The sequence below is a fragment of the Salvelinus fontinalis genome, chromosome 42, assembly GCF_029448725.1.
Source record: "Salvelinus fontinalis isolate EN_2023a chromosome 42, ASM2944872v1, whole genome shotgun sequence".
In the NCBI taxonomy this organism is placed as follows: domain Eukaryota; kingdom Metazoa; phylum Chordata; class Actinopteri; order Salmoniformes; family Salmonidae; genus Salvelinus; species Salvelinus fontinalis.
Genome location: NC_074706.1, coordinates 9,561,449 through 9,588,119, shown reverse-complemented (window position 1 = coordinate 9,588,119; position 26,671 = coordinate 9,561,449). Strand labels below are relative to the sequence as shown.

The 26,671-nt window shown below is 42.7% G+C and overlaps 1 protein-coding gene across 1 annotated transcript; it reads right to left on the bottom strand.

The window, feature by feature from the left end:
• Nucleotides 1–411: 411 nt before the first annotated feature.
• Nucleotides 412–26,218, bottom strand: LOC129841319 (15-hydroxyprostaglandin dehydrogenase [NAD(+)]-like). The gene is made up of 7 exons (XM_055909536.1): nt 25,923–26,218; nt 25,602–25,725; nt 24,197–24,303; nt 22,743–22,839; nt 3,640–3,716; nt 2,224–2,387; nt 412–1,094 (listed from the first exon to the last, which is right to left on the bottom strand). The coding sequence occupies exons 1-7, from the start codon at nt 26,013–26,015 to the stop codon at nt 971–973; spliced, it is 786 nt and encodes a 261-aa protein (XP_055765511.1). The 5' UTR covers nt 26,016–26,218; the 3' UTR covers nt 412–970.
• Nucleotides 26,219–26,671: the final 453 nt, after the last annotated feature.

Genomic DNA, 26,671 nt, shown 5'->3' with positions numbered 1-26,671 from the left:
TTTTGTACTGGCCCCCCGTGGGAATCGAACCCACAATCCTGGCGTTGCAAGCGCCATGCTCTACCAACTGAGCTACACGGGACCCCTAATTCCTGTCACGCATACATCCTGGAATTAACTAAAAGCAGCAAAGGATTGAAAAATACAACAACAAAAAATCTGTCTGTCTACATGCATGATTTACATAGGTCTTTGTCACAGTTTCTCCTCTCGTCAAAGCCTGTTTTACTGCATGGTAGTGGAGCTGAGGTGGACACTCCCAACGGCAACATACTTAGCCCAACGGCAACATGCTCAGCTAGGTAGCGTGCTGACAACTCCCCAGCCCTCAGGAGTCCTCTTTCTGCCAGCTAGACCTGCATTACTGTGTTACAGATACTGCGTTACGTACATAGTCACGTAACAAGGGAATGAGAAGAGGAAAGGAGTCAACGTTTATTGTCTGACAGACAACAAAAACACAATTTTCACATATTCTGTGATAATAAAGTATGCTATTGTATCATAAATAAACTACAGTTATTTTGGTAGAATTGTAAACACATATTGTGCTTTGTGATAAAATGTCCATTTCATAATTGGGTAATAACAATTTTTTCTTAGCTGACTTGCCTAGTTAAATAAATAAAATAAAATAAATACAGCAGTCAATGTGTACCAAGTCTCTCATACTAGTCAAATCAACTGGAGGATTTTATGATGAGGGAAACCCGAAAACTAAACCCTCTTTGTCTACCTTTGTTCACACCTATTAAGTAAGACTACTGGAATCTTGGTTACATCCAACGTAGGCATACAAATAGAGGTCCCATTAAATGACTATTCTAATTCCTAATTCAATGGGCCTACATTTCTACCAATTCCATAGACACATGGGTCTACTTTCTGAATGACTCCATACTCCGACTACTTGAAGTTCCTTTGTCTGGGTGGGTGACAGAAGTCCCGACGGTATCCCGTGTTGTTCCTCTCAAGCGGACAGGGGCTCGTAGGTGTGGAAGTGGATCCCTTTAGAGCAGGTTATCTTCATCACGGCGCCGTTTAGACCGGTATCAGTTATCAGGCGCAACACTCCCTCTGCGATCAGCGACGGTCTGGGGATAGAGGTCGAGAGATAGAGATAACAGGGTCGTGTTAGGTTGGGAACACAGTGTCCAGATAGTTCCTCCCTGGTTTATTCGGGTTGTCTTCTGCCTGGTGGCTAATGAACACGACCCAGGAAAGAGAGAGGCCATGATCCTACATTCTCTTTTTTTGGATTGAATTGGACTAGCTAACAATTTAGGTTGCAAAATGCCCTCAGGATTATATCAGAGAATTCCTGAAACATGATGTAACTTAATTCAACAATTTCCTGGCTGAAAGAGATGCAAGATCAACATTTAAAAAGGCCTCTTTTTGACACTGTAGCCAACAGATTTATCAAATCACCTTACCCCAGGCCAAACAGCTTGGACAAGGTATTGCGAAATACTGTACTTTAAAGCAGCTGAGCTGGTAAATGTAAGCATTCAAGACTGAAGTGCATTCTGATATAAATAACAAAACTTGGCCTGCATATGATTTTAAGTGCATCTTATCTCAAACACACTGTATTTCTCAATATTTGTCTTTGCATGTTTCGGATGCATATTGTAGCAAACTTAATCATTTCAAATAATGTTGACAAAGTTAGTTAAGTCTTTCCTCAGAATACCCCTCAACGTTTGTATCTGTATATCTCTACCGCCGTTTGCTTCTGAAGTAGAAAACCTTATCTGATGTGGTCCAAAGCACTGAAAACACAGTGACATAGAGAGGGGACAAGACACGAACACACCAGGAAGCTTCCAAGGCCCCGTCGCTCCTCTCTCCAGATAAGACAGGGAAACTGAGGAGGGATAACAACCTCCATGGCCTCCCACACATACTATGTGAAGGCAGGATTTAAGGAGGAAATGGACACTGATTAGGGAGGCTTTGCTACTCTAGATACTGTATTACTTGATGTCGTAGAATGGAGTTACTATTTGGGTGGTTTCGCCATGTGGGGAGAGTAAGCTGATTCTAGGTCTGTGCTGACTTGTTTAGGTATAAACAACACTTGTATACATTAATCTGAAGCAGTATCCTATATACACCACATAGGTTTACTGTAAATCTGAGTTATAAAGAACGTGATAGGTAATGAGTGAAAAAGGAGGGAAACGAGGCAACTTCTACACAACATGTATAGGAACTCACTGAAGCACCCCGAACTTGTGCACGCTCCTCTTTAAGTCGTCCTTGAACTTGTCAAACTTGCCCATGTTGTCCTCGTGTTCCACGGAGCGCAGGAGAGGGGTGTCCACGAAGGCAGGGCACAGCGTGTTGATCCTCACACCATAGTTCTCCACCTCTGCTGCATCCTGCGTGGGGAGAGGAAAGGAACACAGACGTGTCAGGGTGTGTGTGTGTGTGTTATGTGTGTGTGTGTGTGTGTGTGTGTGTGTGTGTGTGTGTGTGTGTGTGAGATAGAGGAGCACAAACATGTCCGAACACGGTCAAGCGTAATCACCCAGGGCAAAGGAATGTGTCTAGGCCAGTGTTTTCCATGCCTTTCCTGAAGTACCCCCAGCCATTCTACATATCACGTATTCTTTTACAACATCTGATTCAACTGGTCAACTAATCATCGAGCCCTTCATTACTTAAATCAGCCGTACTGGTTTTGGATGACATACTGTATGTCTATTAAGGTAGTCCAAAGTTTAGTATTTGTTCCCAAATGAATTGCTCACAATGACTACATCAACGATTATCCGTAATCATGGTAATCATGGTAGTAGCCACGTTATTGTAGAAGTGTTTAGAAACATATTCTATTCTTATTTACAATAAAAGTGACTCCAAAATTATTGGGCACAAAATAATCTGAAACACAACCCAAAACAGCAAATGCATCCAGCAAATTCTTTGAGTCACAAGCTTGATGTAGTCATTGCGTGCTAGGAGTATGGGACCAAATACTAAACTTATGTATTTTTTGTACTTTCACCTATTTTTCTACCCAATTGCATGATATCTAATTGGTAGTTACAGTCTTGTCCCATCGCTTACAACTCCCGTATGGACTCGGGAGAGGCGAACGTCGAGAGCCATGCCTCCTCCAAAACATGACCCTGCCAAGCCGCACTGCTTCTTGACACATAGCTCGCTTAACCCGGAAGCCAGCCGCACCAATATGTCAGAGGAAACACGTACAAATGGCGACAGTGCATGCACCCAACCCGGAGTCGCTAGAACGCGATGGGACAAGGACATTCCTGGCCGGCCAAACCCCCCCCTATCCCGGACGACGCTGGGCCAATTGTGCGCCGCCTCATTGGTATCCCGGTCACGGCCGGCTGTGACACAGCCTGGGATCAAACCCATGTCTGTAGTGACGCCTCAAACACTGCGACAAGCCAATTGGTAGGCTATACTTTTTACTACTTTAATACACATAAGTGAATTTGCCAGTCTGCACTTTAACCTCATATTGATTTAAAATCCACACTTTTGGAGTGCAGAGCCAAAAGAAGAATAAAGTGTTTCACTGTCCCAATAATTACGGAGGGCACTGTATGTAGAACGGCTAGGTGTACTCGAGGAGAGGTTTGGGGGTGTGTTAGAACTTACCGCTATGGCTCTGGAGAAGCCTATCACCCCGTGCTTTGTGGCCGTGTACACTGGCTGGTAGGGGGAATGAAGGAACGCTGAAAAAGACAGAAAGAAAGAAGAATAAACAAAGTTTACAGTCATGGTAACTCACCAACATACTCCACATGGTACCCATTTAAATCTCAGGCGTTTTTCATTGACGGCGCTTATCAACAATGCAATCACTCTAAAGTCATTGTTACAGAGGTTACTTGTCCTCTGTGTATGTGTGTGTTTGTGTGTGTGTGTCTGTGTGTGTGTGTTTGTGTAAGCGCGCTAAAGTGGAATCTGAGGTTTTTACTGAGATCTCATATCGCTCGCTAGAAATGAATGAGTACTGTAACTTATTCTCTATGCCTTTCCCGTCATGGAAAAACAGGATCCTCCAAGGCAAAATATTTCTCCCTATTTCGACTTAATTCAAACATGAAAAAGCTGTGTGTTTGTGTGTGTTGGGCCGGCCGCCAAGTTCTGTTTAAGCCAGAACAATCTCCAGAACATTACATTTCAGGAGAACTCGCTTCCCCCTCCAAATAATGGGCTCAACTTCCTTTTATGGACACATAAAACCTTCACCTTGTGAAGATCAATCATTAGTTTTCCCTTTTAAAAAGGATAGAGCCAGGGCAAACCTTAAGAGAAACCTGTTGTATGGAGTACAGCAAGGCACTTTGTTTCTGAAACCTCTCAACACATTTGTATAAGAGAACAGAGGTGAAATTAGAAGGAAAAACCCCTCTGGGAACATAGTCAAATCAAAGGGAATTGAGCTCAAAGAGAATGTTTACATGCATTTAAAAAAAAATGTGTGCTTTGTAGAACCATATAGTGTTCTTCAGTTTTTCTGAACCCTTTTTGGTGCAGAGGGTCTACCATGTAGATATCTTCATAGAACACCTTGAATATGGTTCTACTAAGAACCATTTTATTATATAAAGGTTATTCTTAGAACCCTCCATGAATGGTTCCACCAGCCTTTAAAATCAAATTATTTATGAAGAGATCTGTCTATCGTAAGGCCACTTGTTGACGGGCTTAGTTAAACCCTATCACAGTGGTGTTAGGAAACCCTTGGTTTACAGGCCACGTCAGGCCTGCAAGTCACATTATTCTGGCTCACAAAGTGATGTGTAATTGCTATTGGAATCTAGCCAGAGTTACGATATCCAACAAGTGGAATTGTTTAAATCAACCGCAACCTGCATTCAAAAAAATTGCCAGGGAAGATCAGGTCCTTGATGTAGTCTCAGTATTCAAACTGGAGCAACCATCTCAGTAACGCGTGCAATAAGTCCACCTACTAACAGATTGGTTTAGTTAAAAAAATAAATGTTATTTATCTTTGTGTAGCATAAAATGTATCACCCAATCAATGTACTGTACAGTTGAAGTCAGAAGTTTACATACACTTAGGTTGGAGTCATTAAAACTAATTTTTCAACCACCCCACAAATGTCTTAGTTTTGGCAAGTCGGTTAGGACATCTACTTTGTGCATGACACAAGTAATTTTTCCAACAATTGTTTACAGACAGATTATTTCACTTATCATTCACTGTATCACAATTCCAGTGGGTCAGAAGTTTACATACACTAAGTTGACTGTGCCTTTAAACAGCTTGGAAAATTAGGTCATGCTTTAGAAGCTTCTGATAGGCTAATTGACATAATTTGAGTCAATTGGAGGTGTACCTGTGGATGTATTTCAAGGCCTACCTTGAAATGCATTGCCCCTTTGCTTGACATCATGGGAAAATCAAAAGAAATCAGCCAAGACCTCAGGAAAAAAATTGTAGACCTCCACAAGTCTGGTTCATCCTTGGGAGCAATTTCCAAACGCCTGAAGGTACCACGTTCATCTGTACAAACAATAGTACGCAAGTATAAACGCCATGGGACCACGCAGCCGTCATTCTGCTCAGGAAGGAGACGCGTTCTGTCTCCTAGAGATGAATGTACTTTGGTGCGAAAAGTGCAAATCAATCCCAGAACAACAGCAAAGGACCTTGTGAAGATGCTGGAGGAAACAGGTACAAAAGTATCTATATTCACAGTAAAACGAGTCCTATATCGACATAACATGAAAGGCCGCTCAGCAAGGAAGAAGCCACTGCTCCAAAACTGCCATAAAAAAAGCCAGACTACGGTTTGCAACTGCACATGGGGACAAAAATTGTACTTTTTGTAGAAATGTCCTCTGTCTGATGAAACAAAAATATAACTGTTTGGCCATAATGACCATCGTTATGTTTGGAGGAAAAATGGGGAGGCTTGCAAGCCGTGAAGCACGGGGATGGCAGCATCATGTTGTGGGGGGTGCTTTGCTGCAGGAGGGACTGGTGCACTTCACAAAATAGATGGCATCATGAGGGAGGAAAATAATGTGGATATATTGAAGCAACATCTCAAGACATCAGTCAGGAAGTTAAAGCTTGGTCGCAAACTCTCAAAGTTGTGGCAAAATGGCTTAAGGACAACAAAGTCAAGGAATTGGAATGGACATCACAAAGCCCTGACCCCAATCCCATAGAAAATGTGTGGGCAGAACTGAAAAAGCGTGTGCGAGCAAGGACGCCTACAAACCTGACTCAGTTACACCAGCTCTATCAGGAGGAATGGGCCAAAATTCACCCAACTTATTGTGGGAAGCTTGTTGAAGGCTACCAGAAACGTTTGACCTAAGTTAAACAATTTGAAGGCAATGCTACCAAATACTAAATGAGTGTATGTAAACTTCTGACCCACTGGGAATGTGATGAAATAAATAAAAGCTGAAATTTCACATTCTCTCTACTATTGTTCTGAAATTTCACATTCTTAAAATAAAGTGGGTGTAACAGTCCTGACCTGTTTTATGTTGTTTTTTATGTGTTTATGGTCAGGGCATGTGTTTTGGGTGGGCAGTCTATGTTATCTGTTTCTATGTTGTTTTTGGTTTGCCTGGTATGGCTCTTGATTAGAGGCAGGTGGTTTGCGTTTTCCTCTAATCAAGAGTCATATTTAGGTAGGGCATTCTCACTGTTTGTTTGTGGGTGATTGTCTCCTGTCTCCTGTGATGTCTTCGTGTCGTTATCGACGTTATTCACTTTCGGAGCTGTTTGGCTGTTCGTGTGTTTTGATGTAACGTTCCTGTTCGTGAGTTTACGTTTATGTATGTGAGTTTATGTTCAGGTTGCGTCTACGTCGTTTTGTTATTTTTGTAAGTTTTGAAAGTGTTTTGTTTTGTTTAGTCAACGTCGTATTTGTAATAATAAATGGCTTATTTCCCTGACTCCGCATTTTGGTCCGAAGATCCTTCTCTCCTCACCTCATCTGAGGATGAGGAGAGCGACAGCTCTTACAGAATCACCCACCAAAATACAGAGACCAAGCGGTATGGGAATGCTCGACGGCGCAACAAGAACTTCTGGACTTGGGAGGAGATATTGGACGGTAGAGGACCTTGGGCTCAACCAGGGGAATATCGCCGTCCAAAGGAGGAATTGGAAGCAGCGAAGGCTGAGCGGCGCTGGTATGAGGAGGCAGCGCGACGACGCGGTTGGGAGCCCGTGAGTAAGACCCAAAAATTTCTTGGGGGGGGGCACACGAGGAGTGTGGCAAAGCCGGGTAGGATACCCGAGCAAACTCCCCGTGCTTACCGTGGAGGTAGAAGGCGTCGTACTGGTAAGACACCGTGTTATGCGGTAAAGCGCACGGTGTCCCCAGTACGCGTGCTTAGCCCAGTGCGGGCTATTCCACCTTGCCGCACTGGGAGGGCTAGGTTGGGCATCGAGCCGGGTGCCATGAAGCCGGCCCAACGTAGCTGGTCTCCAGTACGTCTCCTCGGGCCGGTGTACATGGCACCAGCCTTACAGGTGGTGTCCCCGGTTCGCCTGCATAGCCCAGTGCGGGCTATTCCACCTCGCCGCACTGGCAGGGCTACGGGGTTCATTCAACCTGGCAGGGTTGGGGAGGCTCGGTGCTCAAGAGCACGGGTCCTCCTTCACGGTCCGGTATATCCGGTGCCACCTCCATGTACCAGTCCTCCGGTGGCAGCCCCCCGTACCAGGCTGTCTCTCCGGGTTCTCTCTCCTGCTGTTTCCTCCTCTCCAGCGCAGCCGGTGCCTAGACCACGCACCAGGCTGTCTCTCCTTCTCCTCCCTACAGAGCTATCTGTCTCCCCAGCGCCATCTGAGCCATCCGTCTCCCCAGCGCCATCTGAGCCATCCGTCTCCCCAGCGCCATCTGAGCCATCCGTCTCCCCAGCGCCATCTGAGCCATCCGTCTCCCCAGCGCCATCTGAGCCATCCGTCTCCCCAGCGCCATCTGAGCCATCCGTCTGCCATGAGCCTGCAAAGCCGCCCGTCTGCCATGAGCCTGCAAAGCCGCCCGTCTGCCATGAGCCTACAGAGCCATCCGCCAGACAGGAGCCGCTAGAGCCGTCAGCCAGACAGGAGCCGCTAGAGCCGCCAACCAGACAGGATCTGCCAGAGCCGCCAACCAGACAGGATCTGCCAGAGCCGCCAACCAGACAGGATCTGCCAGAGCCGCCAACCAGACAGGATCTGCCAGAGCCGCCAACCAGACAGGATCTGCCAGAGCCGCCAGCGAGCCATGAGCAGCCAGAGCCGTCAGAGAGCCATGAGCAGCCAGAGCCGTCAGAGAGCCATGAGCAGCCAGAGCCGTCAGAGAGCCATGAGCAGCCAGAGCCGTCAGCCTGCCATGAGCGTCGAGAGCCGTCAGCCTGCCATGAGCGTCGAGAGCCGTCAGCCTGCCATGAGCGTAGAGAGCCGTCAGTCTGCCATGAGCGTCGAGAGCCGTCAGCCTGCCATGAGCGTCGAGAGCCGTCAGCCTGCATGGACCTGCCAGAGCCGTCCAAACAGGACCTGCTAGAGTCCTTCAGCCGGGATCTGCCCCTTGTCCCGGTGTTGCCCCTTGTCCCGGTGCTGCCCCTTGTCCCGGTGCTGCCCCTTGTCCCGGTGCTGCCCCTTGTCCCGGTGCTGCCCCTTGTCCCGGTGCTGCCCCTTGTCCCGGTGATGGTCCTTATCCAGGTGCTGCCCCTTGTTCTAGTGCTGCCCCTTGTCCCGGTGCTGCCCCTTGTCCCGGTGCTAGCTGTTTATTTAGGGGAAGGTAGTGTTAGGGTGGTCATTAGAAGGGGTAGACAGAAGAGGGGAGTGACTATGGTGGTATGGGGACAGCGTCCTGAGCCGGAACCACCACCGTGGTCAACTGCCCACCCGGACCCTCCCCTGGACTTTGTGCTTGTGCGCCCGGCGTGCGCATCTTGAGGGGGGGGTACTGTAACAGTCCTGACCTGTTTTATGTTGTTTTTTATGTGTTTATGGTCAGGGCATGTGTTTTGGGTGGGCAGTCTATGTTATCTGTTTCTATGTTGTTTTTGGTTTGCCTGGTATGGCTCTTGATTAGAGGCAGGTGGTTTGCGTTTTCCTCTAATCAAGAGTCATATTTAGGTAGGGCATTCTCACTGTTTGTTTGTGGGTGATTGTCTCCTGTCTCCTGTGATGTCTTCGTGTCGTTATCGACGTTATTCACTTTCGGAGCTGTTTGGCTGTTCGTGTGTTTTGATGTAACGTTCCTGTTCGTGAGTTTACGTTTATGTATGTGAGTTTATGTTCAGGTTGCGTCTACGTCGTTTTGTTATTTTTGTAAGTTTTGAAAGTGTTTTGTTTTGTTTAGTCAACGTCGTATTTGTAATAATAAATGGCTTATTTCCCTGACTCCGCATTTTGGTCCGAAGATCCTTCTCTCCTCACCTCATCTGAGGATGAGGAGAGCGACAGCTCTTACAGTGGGGATCCTAACTGACCTAAAACAGTGATTTTTTACTAGGATTAAATGTCAGGAATTGTGAAAAACTGAGTTTAAATGTATTTGGCTAAGGTGTATGTAAACTTCGGACCTCTACTGTATATGCAAAAACACATTAAAACAAACAATTCTGAAAATCACCCTGCATTAGAGCATGCTGGGAAATATGATATATGGTTGTACATAGAACCCTTCTGTTAAAATGAGTTTAACTATGAGAACTCCCAAACCACCCATGTGTTCCCGCTGAATTTCCGTCTTGTAGGAGAGGGCATAAATATGGTAGCTGGAATTGTATAGGAAACATTGTATAAAGTCTTGACCTTAAATCTTATTGCCACTTCAGCTAAAAACAGTCACACAAGTGACAAGGAGGAAAGGGATCTATAGGAGCCACAGGTTTGCTGCTGGGACACACAGGAAGCAAAGTATGTGCAATAACATGACAATATGGGTTCATTTATCATAAAACACAACCAACCGTTATCTTGCAGTTTCAGGCATACTTGTACTTCCCCTTATGCCTAAGCAGCTCGAACGGCGTGCTGGTAAGATAAAACGTCAGACTGCTCTTCCCTTATTTGGAACTACAGTGAATGATATACTGACTGTCTTAATTGGTTATTACAGTATAATACTGAACCAAATGCTTTCACCCTTTACCCTTGTGGGAATTGGCCTATATGGATAGGGCTAAATTGAAATGTTTCTTACAGAAGAAATATGAAAATGCATAACCATTTTAGAAATGGATAGGGAACAGTTTGGAGGTAATCGGAAAATGATTAGACCAAATGTGAGTACACAACAGCTCACTTGACACAAGACTGAATCCAAATTTTACACTGTTGATTTTATGTGTATGTTACATTTAGTGTACTTTGCCACTTTTGTTGAAAACGAAATCTGAAAATACTCTGGATACATTCAGTAAGATGATAAGACTATTCCTGGAAAATGTGGGGTAGGTGCAACATAAGACAAACATTACAAAGGTTTGAGTGAGGAGATTAACTGGTCTCTCCAAGTGGCCACACACCTCTCCAAAGTGTGCACAGTTCCTAAGCAATTTCAATGCACTTTTATGACTCAAAAGAAAAGTCTTCAACTATAAAGGTACTTTTGTGAGCTCTCCTAGCTGTGCCGTTGAGGAACAAGCTCACTTGTAGTTGTTTCGTTTGGAACACAGCCCTGCATCCACGCCATAACACAATTGGGTGATTCTGCAACTTCAGGCACTTCGGGCAAGATTTCAGAAATTAAAATGTATTGAAAAACCATTTTACCAGTATTATAATTGTCTTTGATTTGTCGAGAAATAATATCTGATAATCGCTGTGATCGTACTATTGAGGAATCTATATATTTTCGTCATTTTTCTCAGACAGCCATTAAACATCAGTTTTAGTTGAAAATGAAATATTATACAATTAATTTATAACACATTTCTTATACATTTGTCTTGCATTGAACATTATTTTAGGTGCTTTTTAAGGTTTTCCTAAAATGAATAATTCAACACAACGCCTGAATGTGTGAACTTTGCCTTTGTGACAACTGAAAATATTTATTTATCATTAAAAAATAAGATATTTCCACCCAACCTTTTTGTGAGATTATGAAAACAACCACATGATTTCTCTATCTAAAACAAATCGATCAATATAAATTACACATAATATTACTAATTTACCTAAAGGAAAGGCAGGAAAACAATATTTTATTGCAACCATTTTGAACAACAACCATTGTTAAACATTTGATTAATTTAAGACAAAGTAAGATTCCAGAGGTCATAGACATAGATAAAATCACATAAATTGACCCTGAGGACAAAGAAGTTCCTGTAGTTGCAGAATCACCCAATTACTGTTGTTGTTAAACGTTAACATAAACGTTGATTTGGAAATGTGAATTGCACATTTGGACTCACAGGTGTTTGGCTTGCTTGTATGACATCAAAGCGATATTTCTTATAATCCTCAACATCTCATCTTTCAAAATACATCCAGTCCTCTTAATTTACAGCAGTTCCCCTCACATGGACAACAAAAAATGTGTAAAAGTTGCCCAATTACTGGAAGGGATGGCGGCAACTTTTTGTTGCGAGTGGTGCTCAAGTTCAGAATGCCTGTCATTAAAAACCCATACAGCGCTGTGAAGCGCAGAGCCAGAACCCTTACTGAAACAGCCACTACATTCCAATTTAGGCGCTTATTATTGCCAAAATCTGCCATTTTCAACTCGTATACAGGTACGAGTGTAAAGGGCTGCATGATTTAAAATATATTTTACAAACGTAACATACTTTTCCTGACTTTCCCAACTAACTCTGCTTGCTGTATAATCTGCAGTTCTGTCTATTGTATCTTTGACTTGGTACTGTGTTGCTGTTGTTGTCCTTTTTAAATGTATAAATCTTCTCGCCTGGGGCGTTTTATTCTCAGCAATGACGTCATATATATTGTTGGGTATGTTCACTTGGGTATGTTCTAGTATGATTAATGACAGTCTATAATAACACTGTACGGTTTCTTGGGAGTTATAGAGTCACCAAGAACACAACATGATGAAAGATCCCACACCACATACAAAATGCTAAGCTAGGGACCCTGGGACTAAACACCTCCCTCTGCGGCTGGGTCCTGGATTTCCTGACGGGCCGCCCCCAGGTGGTATGGGTGGGCAGCAGCGGGTCTGCCACTCTGATCCTCAAGAAGGGGGCCCCTCAGGGGGTGCCTACTTGGTCCCCTCCTGTACTCCCTGTTCACCCACGACTGCAAGGCCAAGCACGACTCCAATACCATCATTAAATTGGGGCGGCAGGTAGCCTAGTGGTTAGAGCATTGTTAAATTGGGGCGGCAGGTAGCCTAGTGGTTAGAGCATTGGATTTGTAACCGAAAGGTTGCAAGATCGAATCCCCGAGCTTACAAGGTAAAAATCTGTCGTTCTGCCCCTGAACAAGGCAGTTAACCCACTGTTCCTAGGCCGTCATTGAAAATAAGAATTTGTTCTTAACTGACTTGCCTAGTTAAATAAAGGTAACATTTAAAAAAATATATATATATTTACCGGTGACACAATGGTGGTGGGCCTGATCACCGACGATGATGGGACAACCTAAAAAGGAGGAGGTCAGAGACATGGCGGTGGTGCCAGGACAACAACCTCTCTCTCAACGTTATCAAGACAGGGGAGATAATTGTGGACTGCAGGAAGAGGAGGGCCGAGCACGCCCCCATTATCATTGACAGGGCTGTAGGGGAGCAGGTCGAGAGCTTCAAGTTCCTTGGTGTCCACATCACCAAACTGTCATGGTCCAGACAGACCGGGACAGTCATGAGGGGGGCACGACAACGCCTATTCTCCCTCAGGAGACTCAGGGGATTTGGCATGGCTCCTCAGATCCTCAAGGGGTTCTACAGCTGCACCATCGAGAGCATCCTGACTGGTTGCATTGCCGCCTGGTATGGAAACTGCTCGGCATACGACCGCAAGGCACTACAGAGGGTAGTGCGTGTGGCCCAGTACATCAGTGGGGCCAAGCTTCCTGCCATCCAGGACCTCTATACCAGGCGGTGTCAGAGGAAGGCCCTAAAAATTGCCAAAGACTCCAGCCACCCTAGTCATAGACTTTTCTCTCTGCTACCACACGGCAAGCGGTACCGGAGCAAAAAGTCTAGGTCCAAAAGGCTCCTTAACAGCTTCCACCTCCAAGTCATAAGACTGCTGAACAGCTAATATCAAATGGCTATCTGGACTATTTGCATTGAACCCCCTTTTTTTACACTGCTGCTACTAGCTGTTTATTATCTATGCATAGTCACTATCTACATGTACATATTACCTCAATTACCACGACTAACCTGTACCCCCACACATGAATCAGTACCGGAACCCCCAGCATATAGCCTCATTAGTTATTTTATTGTATAACTTTTTTAAACTTTTGTTTATTTAGTTAATATTTTCTTAACTCTTAATTTTCTAAAAACTGCATTGTTGGTGAAGGGGTTGTAAGAAAGCCTTTCACGGTAAGGTCAACACCTGTTCTATTCTACCCACAAAATACAACCTAGCACTCTGGTATCTTGCAAACCATGATCCCTTCTGTATTTTACAACCCGAGTTAAAATACAGAATTCTGGTGTGCACATGTTGTTATCATAAAAATACTTGTACATTGCTAGACATGTCTGCCTTGTCGACTTGGTAGCTACTGAGGTAAGACAGGTGGTGTCACCAACAGCACACATACAAACGTTCTCGTCAGAATAGCCCGGTTTGAGATAGATGATTACGCGTTACCCTTTATGCAGAATCAGCCAGTTACTGCTGCTGCGGGGCGAGCCCAAAGGGAGGTGCTGATTTGAAGTGGGCTGTACCTTCGATGGATACATGAAGTCGGGCCTTTGCTGACAAGTTTCTCAAATACCAGCCCCTCCTATCACGCTTGGACAGCCTTGGATATAAGTGCAAGTTGGTGACAATAGTATTTGACAGTCTCGGCCACGTGCATATGGTGAGTGGCCTTCAGATTGCAGAGAGCAAAGCAACTAGCCGAAGTACTGCTCTGGTTCAGCTCTTACTGGCAGCCTAGCTTTGTGGAGAAGGTGCTTTTTCTATCCTTAAAGTGCTCTTGTATCCAAGACCTTTAAAAGAGTTTTTATCCATCTTAATGTAATGTAATTTGTGGATTCAAATAAAGTGTTTAAAATGTGTACGTGTGTTTTCCTTCCCCCAAAATGTTCCAAGACTTATGTCAACTGATACCCTTTGTACATTTCAGGTTAGGCTCCTCTTACCGCACATCATGAAGAACAGGGTGAACCAAAACAGTGATTTACATCAAACATACCGCGATCCAATATAGGAGCTGTCAGTCAGTCAGTTCGTCAATCAGTCAGTCATTGCATGACTTGCCAGTGAAGGAAGAAGCCTGTACCGAACACGGCAGTGGGTCCACCTACATTCCAAACCTCCTTGTCCCATTAGAAGCAGCTGCCATTTAAAGCGGGGCCTGTGAGCGCCTGCAGCTCTTGCTGCGGTTGTACATCAAGCAGCATCTTGCCAACCGTTTCTTCTCAATGGTAAAGAAAACAAACTGATGTCATGTCAGCGGTGTTTTGGCTTTGGGGTAGAGATAATGTGTGATGCTGTTGTCCATTGTAGCTAGCCTATCTAACAGTTCTATCGCTGTTACATAATCACGTTTAGAGTGATTAAAACAATATTTTGCATATTTAGATCTTTTCCCTTTCTGTAATACATTTCCAGTGTTCTATTTATGACACTCAAGGTGCACGTTGATGGTCAGTAGGCTTTATACTGAATGTTATGGATTATGCTCATATCGGTTGATAGTGATTGACACCAGACTGGAGGTACAAGGACACACTGACTGTTCACGGTTGTATTGATGACCTTCTGGGGACACTGATTCTGTAGCAGCTGACAAAGCCGCTGCCTTGGTTGTGAACCGCGAGCCTCTCGGTCTGGTGTTTCCAGAACATTTGGTGTTGTCTGACTTAGAATATAAAGGGCCCGTCTCCAAGAGGCCAGTTAGAAATGATATCTGCTTCTGTGCTGGAGGCGTCTCCCTGTTGCAACTTGTAATAAACCAGCTTTTATTTCTCAATTCTCTTTTCTTTAGTCCACCTGGAAATTGCGAAGAGGATGAGACACAAAGGTTTTCAGCCATGTTCGTTTAGCGAAGCTTCAGAATCAGCTCTCTGGAGGTGAGTCAATTGTGTTTACCCCTCTGTGGTGGAGACTTTTCTGGCTTCTCTCACCGAGAGGTATTTCTGAAATTTGATGAATGAGCCTCGTTGTACTGTCAATTAATGATCTTGGTTTTGTTGTAATTGACTTGGGTAAAAGTCGCTTCTCCAGTCAGCTGCATCTGTGGTCTGTGTGCTGCAAAACACTGAATTTGGGAAGGGTGTTTCTTGTTCAACCCGGGTGGGGTTCCGAGTACGTGAGTGCTCTGTGAATATCGATAATAACCCATTTAAAACCTCAAGTGGCATCGGCAGTGTCGTCCTGGTGTGAAAAGTAACCAATCGGTTTTAAATACCACATAATTGGGAGAGCCCTCTGGTACCAGTGATTAGAAACATCTGGTCATTTTTAGATACTGCTAGCAAAGGATACAGTGCTACTACTGTTTGCATAGTGTGTAGCAGGGAGGTTATTTTGGACAAGTAGGGCATAACCTCTCGTGGGTAGAGCCTGTGTGGAGTGTTCGTTTGTTTGTTTGGTACAGTTGCTACCTCAGTTTGTGGTGGTGTCAGAGTGCGGGCCTGTTCACCATAGGTGAACTATACGGTTTACTTCCGTGTCTGGTCCATTACGGATCCTGTTCTCACGTTTTAGGTTGTTGGTTCACTTTTGTGACTGACTGTATTCCCTCCCCCAAATCTAGACTGAAGTTGCTTACCAAGGTGACACTGAATGTTCCTGAGTGGCCTAGTTTCAGTTTTGACTTAAATCTGCTTGAAAGTCTATGGCAAGACTTGAAATGGCTGTCTAGCAAAGATCAACAACCAACTTGAGAGAGCTTGAAGAATGTTAAAAAGAATAATGGGCAAATGTTGCACAATTCAGGTGTGCAAAGCTCTTGGAAATTTACCCAGAAAGACTCACAGCTGTAATCGCTGCCAAAGGTGATTCTAATATGTATTGTCAGAATCACCACATTAACCACTATTTACATTGACCACTATTTACCACTTTGACATTAGAGTACTTACCACTTTGACATTAAAGTATTTTGTGTAGATCGTTGACCAACAATTATAATTAAATACATTTAAATCCCACTTTGTAACAACAACATGTGGAAAAAGTCAAGGGGTGTGAACACTTTCTGAAGGCACTGTATCGGAATCACCCACAGGCATGGTTGGGGAATGTCTTGTTTTGGTTTGTAGCATAACTTTCACTTATCTGCTAGCGACAGCACTGAGGAATAGCATCTACAAGTAGCGTAATGATAGAATATGATGTTACCAGGTGCACAGGGATGTGTTTACGCATCTATAAAATATTTGGATGATCTTGGACATGCACAGAGTTGTACCTCAGTACAACCACGTGGTTGTAAACTGGTTGAAATGACGTCATTTCAACCAGCTTTGCCTGTTGTGCTGGGACAACTTGAATCGGAAGCTTCTCTCTCTCCCTCTCGAAACTATTATGCAATGAGTAATGAACGAGGAACGAGAGAGAAAGAAACGAAAAAGAGAAAGAAGCTGCTGAGACAGGGGAAAAAAACAAAAAAACATCACAGGAAGAAATGGGGCGGCAGGTAGCCTAGTGGTCAGAGCGTTGGACTAGTAACCGAAAGGTTGCTAAAATGAATCCCCGAGCTGACAAGGTAAATATCTGTCGTTCTGCCTCTGAACAAGGCAGTTAACCCACTGTTCCTAGGAAGTAATTGAAAATAAGAATTTGTTCCTAACCGACTTGCCTAGTTAAAAATAAAGGTTAAATAAAAAATAAAAAAATAAAAAATAAAAAAATCTACCTCAGCAGGAGAATGATTAGCCTCCAGTCTCCAGGACAGTCAACTCAGTCCAAAGTTCCGTTGGATTTTGAATTCCATGGAACACAACCTACATGGAACTATTTCACAACTCTCTCTTTAGTTGCTCAGTGTCTGAGTTTGGGGATTAGGTCCGAACAACCACAAAATCCTGTCATCCAACACCATCCATCATCCAACACAGCCACAGAACAATAATTCACCAGAACCCCACGTCTCGCTTGTGATAAACATATAGTCTTGATTACATTTAGATTTATGACATCTGGGAGATTCTTGGCCCACGGTTGTGAACTGTGATATTTTCTCCTACTCTCTGCAGGCAAACCTTAGGGAAACTTACTTGGAGTTGACTGTGCTATTGTTTACCATGCAGGGTCTCAAAAGTAGAGATGAGGGGATAGATGTGCAGTGTCAATGTAAAGTGTGTGACTGAACAGAGTCACATGGAATATTTAGCAGAGATTCATCTTAATACTAAACGGTTTGTGAATTGGCTGAGAGAGAATGGAGTTCAGGCGAGAGAGAGAGAGAGAGAGAGAGAGAGAGAGAGAGAGACAGAGAGACAGAGAGACAGAGACAAAGAGAGAGAGAGACAGACAGACAGACAGACAGACAGACAGACAGACAGACAGACAGACAGTTAGTGATAAGGAGGGAGGGAGAAGAGAAAGAGAAAAGAGAGCCAACATAAAACACCAAATAAAAAGGAAGCAATTCCCAAACCTTCCATAACAAAGCCATCACCTGCAGAGAGATGAACCTGGAGAAGAGTCCCCTAAGAAAGTTGGTCCTGGGGCTCTGTTCACAAACAGACCTCAGAAAGCCCCAGGACAACAACACAATTAGACCCAACCAAATCATGAGTAAATGAAAAGATAATTACTTGACCCATTGGAAAGAATTTACAAGCATTACGCTACACTAACATCTGCTAACCATGTGTATGTGACCAATAAAATGTGATTTGATTTGAATTAACAAAAGAACTGAGCAAACTAGAATGCTATTTGGCCCTAAACAGGTAGTACACTTGGGCAGAATACATGACCACTGTAACTGTGTAACGGTCTTCGTTGGGAGAAAGAGAGGAGGACCAATGCGCAGCGTTGTATGTGTCCATAATATATTTTAATGAAACAAACGAACACAGAAACAAAACAATAAACGCCACGTGAAATACAAACCGAAACAGTTCCGTGTGGGACAAACACTGACACGGAAAACAACCACCCACCAAACACAATAGAAAAACAGGCTCCCTAAATATGGTTCCCAATCAGAGACAACGACAAACACCTGCCTCTGATTGAGAACCATATCAGGCCAAACAAAAAACCCAACATAGAAAAACAAAAGTAGATAAGCCACCCAACTCACGCCCTGACCAAACTAAAACAAAGAAAATACTAAAGAACTAAGGTCAGAACGTGACAAACTGACACAAAATTAAGAAAAGCTTTGACTATGTACAGATTCAGTGAGCATATCCTTGCTATTGAGAAAGGCCGCCGTAGGCAGACCTTGCTCTCAAGAGAAGACAGGCTATGTGCACACTACCCACAAAATGAGGTGGAAACTGAGCTGCACTTCCTAACCTCCTGCCAAATGTATGACCATATTAGAGAGACATTATCCCTCAGAGTACGCAGACGCACAAATTCCAAAACAAATACAATTTTGATAAACTCCCATATCTATGGGTGAAATACCACAGTGTGCCATCACAGCAGCAAGATTTGTGACCTGTTGCCACAAGAAAAGGGCAACCAGTGAAAAACAAACACCATTGTAAATACAACCCATATTTACTTCCCCTTTTGTACTTTAACTATTTGCACATTGTTACAACACTGTATATAGACATAATATGACATTTAGAATGTCTCTATTTCTTTGGAACTTTTGTGAGTGTAATGTTTTCATTTTATATTATCCATTTCACTTGATTTGGCAATGTAAACATGTTTCCCATACCGATAAACCCCTTTGAATTTAGAGAACGAGAGAAAGAACGAGAGAGAACGAGAGAAAGAGCAAACTCACCATCCTCCAGTTTATATACTGTTCTACCTTAATCAAACACAAGCAACTATGTTTTCAGCACTGCTGTTTACATTCCAAAGGCCTGAGAACAGCCTCCCAACGATACAGTCTGTTTTCTGATCAAATGATTATAATTTCTTAGAGTTCGCACGGGAGATTTCAAGCACAACATTTTCCAGTTGTATTTACAACTGTTTTATTACTGAAACTTAATGTATTACCTATGTTATTGTCAAGTATAATTTCAACAAGCAGACCCAGAGGCCGGCTCTAGCCTTTTGGGGGCATAAGTGAGATTTAGTGAATTTATTATTAGACATTTTTATTTAACCTTTATTTAACTAGGCAAGTCAGTTAAGAACAAATTCTTATTTACAATAACGGCCTACCGGGGAACAGTGGGTTAACTGCCTTGTTCAGAGGCAGAGCGACGGGTTTTTACCTTGTCAGCTGGGGATTCGATCCAGCAACCTTTCGGTTACTCTTACTCTAACCACTAGGCTACCTGCCGCCCCAAGTTGGGCTCCCCGGGCAAACCATTTTAGTGGCCCCTGTGATAGAAACATTACGTATGGTTAGTGTCAGCTATATAAAGAACTCTGCATTTCTGTAAAGGTTAGGCTCTCGGGTTGACCAGTCTCATTATTGCTATAATTAAATCGATATTGAATAAAGATGATAGTTTGAAGAAATGACTGAAGTTGAAGTTTCTCTCACTTAATTAGAATATTCCACAACCCCCCCCCCCCCCCCCCCCCCTCGACAGCGGATAGATAAATGTACGTTTGAAAGTAAATTTCCTGCATTTCTACCATTTTGTCCATGACTTATGCAATGTAAATAATATATGAGTGAGGGTGACCAACAAAATCAATGGGGGCCACCTGGAGTCCAGGGGCCCTGGGCACGACCCCAGCGTTCCCGGTTGGTATTCGGCCGTGATTACTACAAGTTATAGCTGGCTAGACTGACTTCCCAATCCATTTTTATTTTGCTGACATGGCTAATTGAGTGAGTGTCAGTGACGGACATAACAAGAGACAAATTGCTGATGCATAACCAAATTTCGAACTTGCACCTTATATATTCTACTATTCTAACTTTTAACAGTAAGTTGAGACCCCGACTGAGTAAAAAAAACAAAAAATAGATAGATAGATCATTATTTTTGGGGGGGAGCATAAGCTTATGTCACTTATGCCTAGAACTGGCCCTGCGCAGACCAATGATAATAGATACAATTATGTTGAAATTAGACAAGAGCACCTGACTCAAAGTCCACAAGTACTATTGCACAAACTGTGGATCTTGGCACAGAACTTGTCACAACACCACATGACCACCACAGCCCAGTGTGATGCTTGTCCACCTGTCTGGTCTCTGCACTCTGTCGGCATACATGTTAGCTCCCTGTGACTGCGTGTTCAAGAACCCAAAGGGGTCACGGGAAGGGAAATCTCTGCTGCTTACCAGACCAGGGGTCTCATTTATCAACCATGCCTAGGCACAAATCTGTGTGTAAACCACGCATGGAAAAACGTTCACGCAGTGTGAAATTGATCGATGCTTGAGAGTGTGTGTAAATGTACACACAGCCATGACCATGCGTACGCACAGGACCAAGTGGTGGAATAAGGAAACTGCTTGTCAAGCGTAGAATGGTGGAAATATGTTGAAATTGTGAGAGTAATAATTAAATCATTTAATTTTTTTTATTGCATTTCCATTGGGAATTCATGAAACATCGCTTGGCACGCTATATAATTTGACCACATCAGTGCATTTGTTCCAATAATAATCCATATAAAGTACAGTAATTTGTTATAATGAGAGGTACGTGTCAAAGTGAAACCATTGTTGACATTCTATAAGACTGAGATAATGGGAAATTGCATGAGAGACGGCTAACCTTGCTCTGTTGAAAGATTTGGCACACGCTGCATTTTGCAGAGAGCGCCTTTCTACAGACAGGCGGCACATTTTCTGCATTAAGTACAGATTGGCTCATCAGATATCGTTTCCAAAAAACAATCGTATAGGATTTTTGAGAAGATTCAAGACGTACTTTAACCATATATGGTCAAAATCCTCCCTTTAAATCCAGAGGGGGATATACAACTCCGTACCATGAAATATAACGGCGCAACCCCCCAAAAAAACGAAGGCAAAAAATATTTCCGTAACTGAAATAGAGGTGCTAGTGTCAGATAGAGTACAACCAAAATGTTTTATTTGGCTCACTCAGTTGTGACTTGACCAGTAAAAATAAAAACAACTACAAAAAGAGGACCATTGGGACAATTCAAGTTGCCTTAGCAATGGCAAATATACTTCAAATGAGTAGGCAACACTCGCCAACAAGCCATCCATCCATTTCTGTTTACATAGTTGAAATCGTTTAGGATGGTGATGTTATGCTGATGTGGGTGCCGTCTATTGCTCCGTTCGTGTTTGGGAACCCACCTGTTGTGAGATGGTGCATGGAAATTGTATGTGTTAATGTTTGTTTTGCTGATGATTGCGTCGAAAATATTGGCTCATGGAGGGCTGTGATCGGCAAGCACCCACTGAAAAGTGTCCGTTGCCGAAAACCAGAGGGTGGATAGCACTTGGATGTGCACCGGAATGGTATGCATTTGCCTTTTTAATTAGGGGCGTTTCAAAATGCAAACAGCCAAGGTTGTGCTACAGCACTGAGGCTGAGAACAAATGGTATTTACCAATGGTTATCTCCTACCAGAAGCTTGTAGGATTGGTTGATAAATCACTATTTTTCTATGAGTACCACCATTCTAAATTCCGTTTGTTAGTCCAAACCCCACCCAGCTGGTACTCAAGGCAGACTTGAGAAAACGCAGAAAGCATTTGAAAGATTTTCAATAGTATGTGAACCCAGGTGTGCTGCTTCTATGAAAACAGATTTCGTGACACTTGACTGAGTCTCACAGTCAGTGGGCTGTCTGTCATGGCATTACTGTCTCCACTGCAACAAATCTCTCCCAATCCAACACAGCCCACCACACACCAAGTTGAACCCCGACCCCACCACCACTTCCTTGTCAGTTTAATGATTTTACTGCCGGATCAAGATGTAAGCCATTGAACCACAGACAGACATTCAGACAATTCTTGCACAAAGTGGTTGACTTGGATTGCACTAATAACATGCTTTCTCAATCTCCACATGCTGCTGTGGAGAAACACTGAAAAATGAGAAGTAGTGTAGTTGTTAGTTTGCCGACTGAGGCGATAGAACAGCCTGAACCTACCCCACTAAGCAAATAGTAGACGCACACAGCAATGCTTATTGTCCACTGTGAAAACAACATCAAACTCTAATCTATCAAGCGGTAATGTTGTAATGTTTGCCTTACACCTGTGTTGTGTTGTGTTATGGTACACTGTGTAACCATATCGTGCCAAAACAAAGGCCTGGGAATTTCAACAATAACAGGGAATGAAGTCATTGTGGTTCTTTATAGCTGATGACCTGTGACATATTCCAGTACATAGGGGTTGCTCACATCTGCTGAAAGCAACCGCATTGCCAAAGACATAGCTAGTCATTCCCACATCCACATACACCACTGTTTCCCTTTTTCTTATGTCTGTGAAGGCTTCAATGTATTGATGTGCAGCGTACAGTACACAAAGTACTGATGCATGTATGGAGCAACCTTACCTGCCATGGATGAGACATTGATGATGACTCCTCCTTCTTTTCCATACTCTTTGCTCATATGATCCAGGGCCAGGTATGTTCCCTTGATGACTGACGTCTATGGAAAGAAACAAGAGGGCTTGAGTTTCAATATCCAACTCATACAACAGTCACACTGTTTTGCTCTTATTCAGACTGTGGTAGAACTCTTCGCTGCCATCATGTAATATAATGTAAACTAGGCTAAACTACAGCATCGTGTAAACTAGGTTAAACTACAGCATCATGTAATATAATGTAAACTAGGCTAAGCTACAGCATCATGTAATATACTGTAAACTAGGCTAAACTAAAGCATCATGCAATATAATGTAAACTAGGCTAAACTACAGCATCATGTAATATAATGTAAACTAGGCTAAACTACAGCATCATGTAATATCATGTAAACTAGGCTAAACTACAGCATCATGTAATATAATGTAAACTAGGCTAAACTACAGCATCATGTAATATCATGTAAACTAGGCTAAACTACAGCATCATGTAATATCATGTAAACTAGGCTAAACTACAGCATCATGTAATATACTGTAAACTAGGCTAAACTACAGCATCATGTAATATACTGTAAACTAGGCTAAACTACAGCATCATGTAATATCATGTAAACTAGGCTAAACTACAGCATCATGTAATATAATGTAAACTAGGCTAAACTACAGCATCATGTAATATCATGTAAACTAGGCTAAACTACAGCATCATGTAATATACTGTAAACTAGGCTAAACTAAAGCATCATGCAATATTATGTAAACTAGGCTAAACTACAGCATCATGTAATATAATGTAAACTAGGCTAAACTTCAGCATCATGTAATATAATGTAACTAGGCTAAACTACAGCATCATGTAATATAATGTAAACTAGGCTAAACTACAGCAGCATGTAATATAATGTAAACTAGGCTAAACTACAGCATCATGTAATGTAATGTAACTAGGCTAAACTACAGAGTCATGTAATATAATGTAAACTTGGCTAAACTACAGCATCATGTAATAAAATGTCAACTAGGCTAAACTACAGCATCATGTAATGTAATGTAACTAGGCTAAACTACAGAGTCATGTAATATAATGTAAACTTGGCTAAACTACAGCATCATGTAATATAATGTAAACTAGGCTAAACTACAGCATCATGTAATGTAATGTAACTAGGCTAAACTACAGAGTCATGTAATATAATGTAAACTTGGCTAAACTACAGCATCATGTAATATAATGTCAACTAGGCTAAACTACAGCATCATGTAAGATTGATTTTGCAGTTAGTCAAGTAACAGATTGTTTTAGAAAAATAGATTTTCACAAACTATCTCAATGACAAGACATTCAATGACAAACATACATTCAAACTAACATTTACTGGTGTTAGTCACCCACCCACCCACACCCACTCCTCTTACCAGATTTACTTCAATGGTCTTCTCCCAGTCCTTCTCATTGTTAATGCCAGCATTGTTGACAACAATGTCCAATCTTCCAAACCGGTCGACTGTACTTTGAAAAGCATCTGCAATATGAAAGAAGAGTCCAACACTTAGGTTGATTAACTATAGATTTACCCCTACAAGAAGAACACTACCAGTCCATACGAGATGGACATTTGTCAAGAACATTGCATCTTTGTTTATTTACATCTAAACTATAATTTAGATTCTATATAAAAGAAGAACATCTAGCTCTAAGATTGATTATACAGGTTATATTTACTACAAGAACACTGCATCTTTGTCTAAGTAAACAAGTACACCCAAACAATTATCTAGGCCACAAAAACTGCAATTTAACAGGTATTCACCAGCACGTGCCTTTCAGCTGAAAACATTCCACAAGAAAACCTTCAATTAAAAAAGTATATAATAATAATCACCTCAACCAAGGTAGGAGCAACAAGTCAAGTAGGTTGCTTTACTTAAACAACATAATGTCTAACAAATGTCCAGTCTCACAAGACTAAATAGACTGTGTCGACGTTGAAGTTTCAGTCGTGCATTGACAGTGTTCAGTGTTGGTTGAATGGACTCTTATAAGCACAGATATTTAGGTAAGGCTACATCCAAGAACATTCCAATGTCTTTCGCCTGTGGCGTTTTGGAAATCATGTCAAAAGTAACTAATTCATTTCCACACAATGAAAGTCTGTTTCAGAGGTGAATGATGTCTTAAAATAGATAAGCCTAAGGCCTAAAGGTGATCGAACATGAGAATATTCGGAATTCTAAACCACTGCGCAGCATGAAATAAAATGGACTATTATGCATTTAGGAAAATGCTAAAGTTAGACTAGGCATATAGCTATACTTTAAAAAAGTAGGTTAGGCTAATAACCTATAATAACCTCTAAAGAAAAAATAGCAGTACCTTAGTAAAGTTGCAATTACCTTTGCCTAGTCAGACTGTTACCATGGTTACCCCATGGCAATCTATTCTTTACAAGCTAGAATGTTGAATACAATTAAATGTACATTTACTTTACCGGTTGTCCATACTGTTGGTCCTTTTTACCGTAAGGAAGTGGCGATAAAATGTCCATAGGAATGTATAATCAAACCAACTTTTCAAACCGCTGGTAGTGGGTTCAGATGTTTATCACCTGAAACATGCTCACACGATGTAAATACATACAAGCGATGTATGCATACTTTCCGAGCTCGTACACGTGTTTATATTGTTTCGTGCATGTGCCAGGTGATAGAAAGTAGTATCCGCGCTTAGAGCTTGTGAGAGGAAATGTTCCAAACAAATGAATTGCATTCATCTCAGACTATGAACCAGAAGTATCACAGTTTTATTGTCAGGCAACATTACCTTTAAGTTTCAATCTGTCCGTCACGTCACACTGAATGAAAATGCAGTTCCCATCTCCAAACTCTCCATCTAAAATCTTCTTGCATTCCTCTCCGACACTTTGATTCAAGTCAACAAGTGCAACCTGCGGATATAAAATCAGAACATCTACAAAACTATGTCCAAATATTTAAAGAGGTTCTTACGCAACACAGTTGGTTTTGGCTCCATACAAGCACAATAAGTTGGTACAAGCGCCGCGCGTAAAATGCGTAAAGTAACCAAATCCACCGTCCATTTACGGGCGACAATAGGCTAATAACTTTATATATAAACACCAACCTTTGCTTCATTCTTCAGTAGGCTTTCTGCGACGGCTCTGCCGATGCCTTGCGCACCGCCCGTAACTAGAGCCACTTTACCTCGCAGAGTCATCTTTTACGCTTCATATGGCTGCGACACGCCGCGCTGCTTTATGTAGGCTTCTATATCATCTGGTACATTAGTTGTCAGAAAATGGGCGTGTGGTGTATATAGCGCTAAATAAACACACGGCGGATAATTACGCCGTCTCGTCTTTCACCTTTTTCATATTCCAAACCGATCTCCTAGTGAGATAGCTCACTACTGCCGTCATAGAATAACATATTGCTCAATTTATTATGATCTCTGTGACTGGCAACAAACAGCATGAGGGAATAGAGGCCAATGGTCATATTGGGCAACCATGCAGTGAAGTCATAAAGCTCGCTATTGGTAGGCCGACAGTCTGTTTTGAAAGGGAATAGCTTTACGTTAAATTGGGAATGCATTTTATGACGTTGACATATAGACCCACAGTATATGATATCCCTTTATGTGACCATTGGCCTCTGCCAAGAGGCCTGAAACTTAATCAAGGACATCAACCACCCGAGCCACGGCCTGTTCACCACGCAATCATTCAGAAGGCGAGGTCAGTACAGGTGCATCAAAGCTGGGACCGAGAGACTGAAAAACAGTTTATATCTCAAGGCCATCAGACTGTTAAATAGCCATCACTAGCTGGCTACTGTACCACCCAGGTTACTCAACCCTGCACCTTAGAGCCT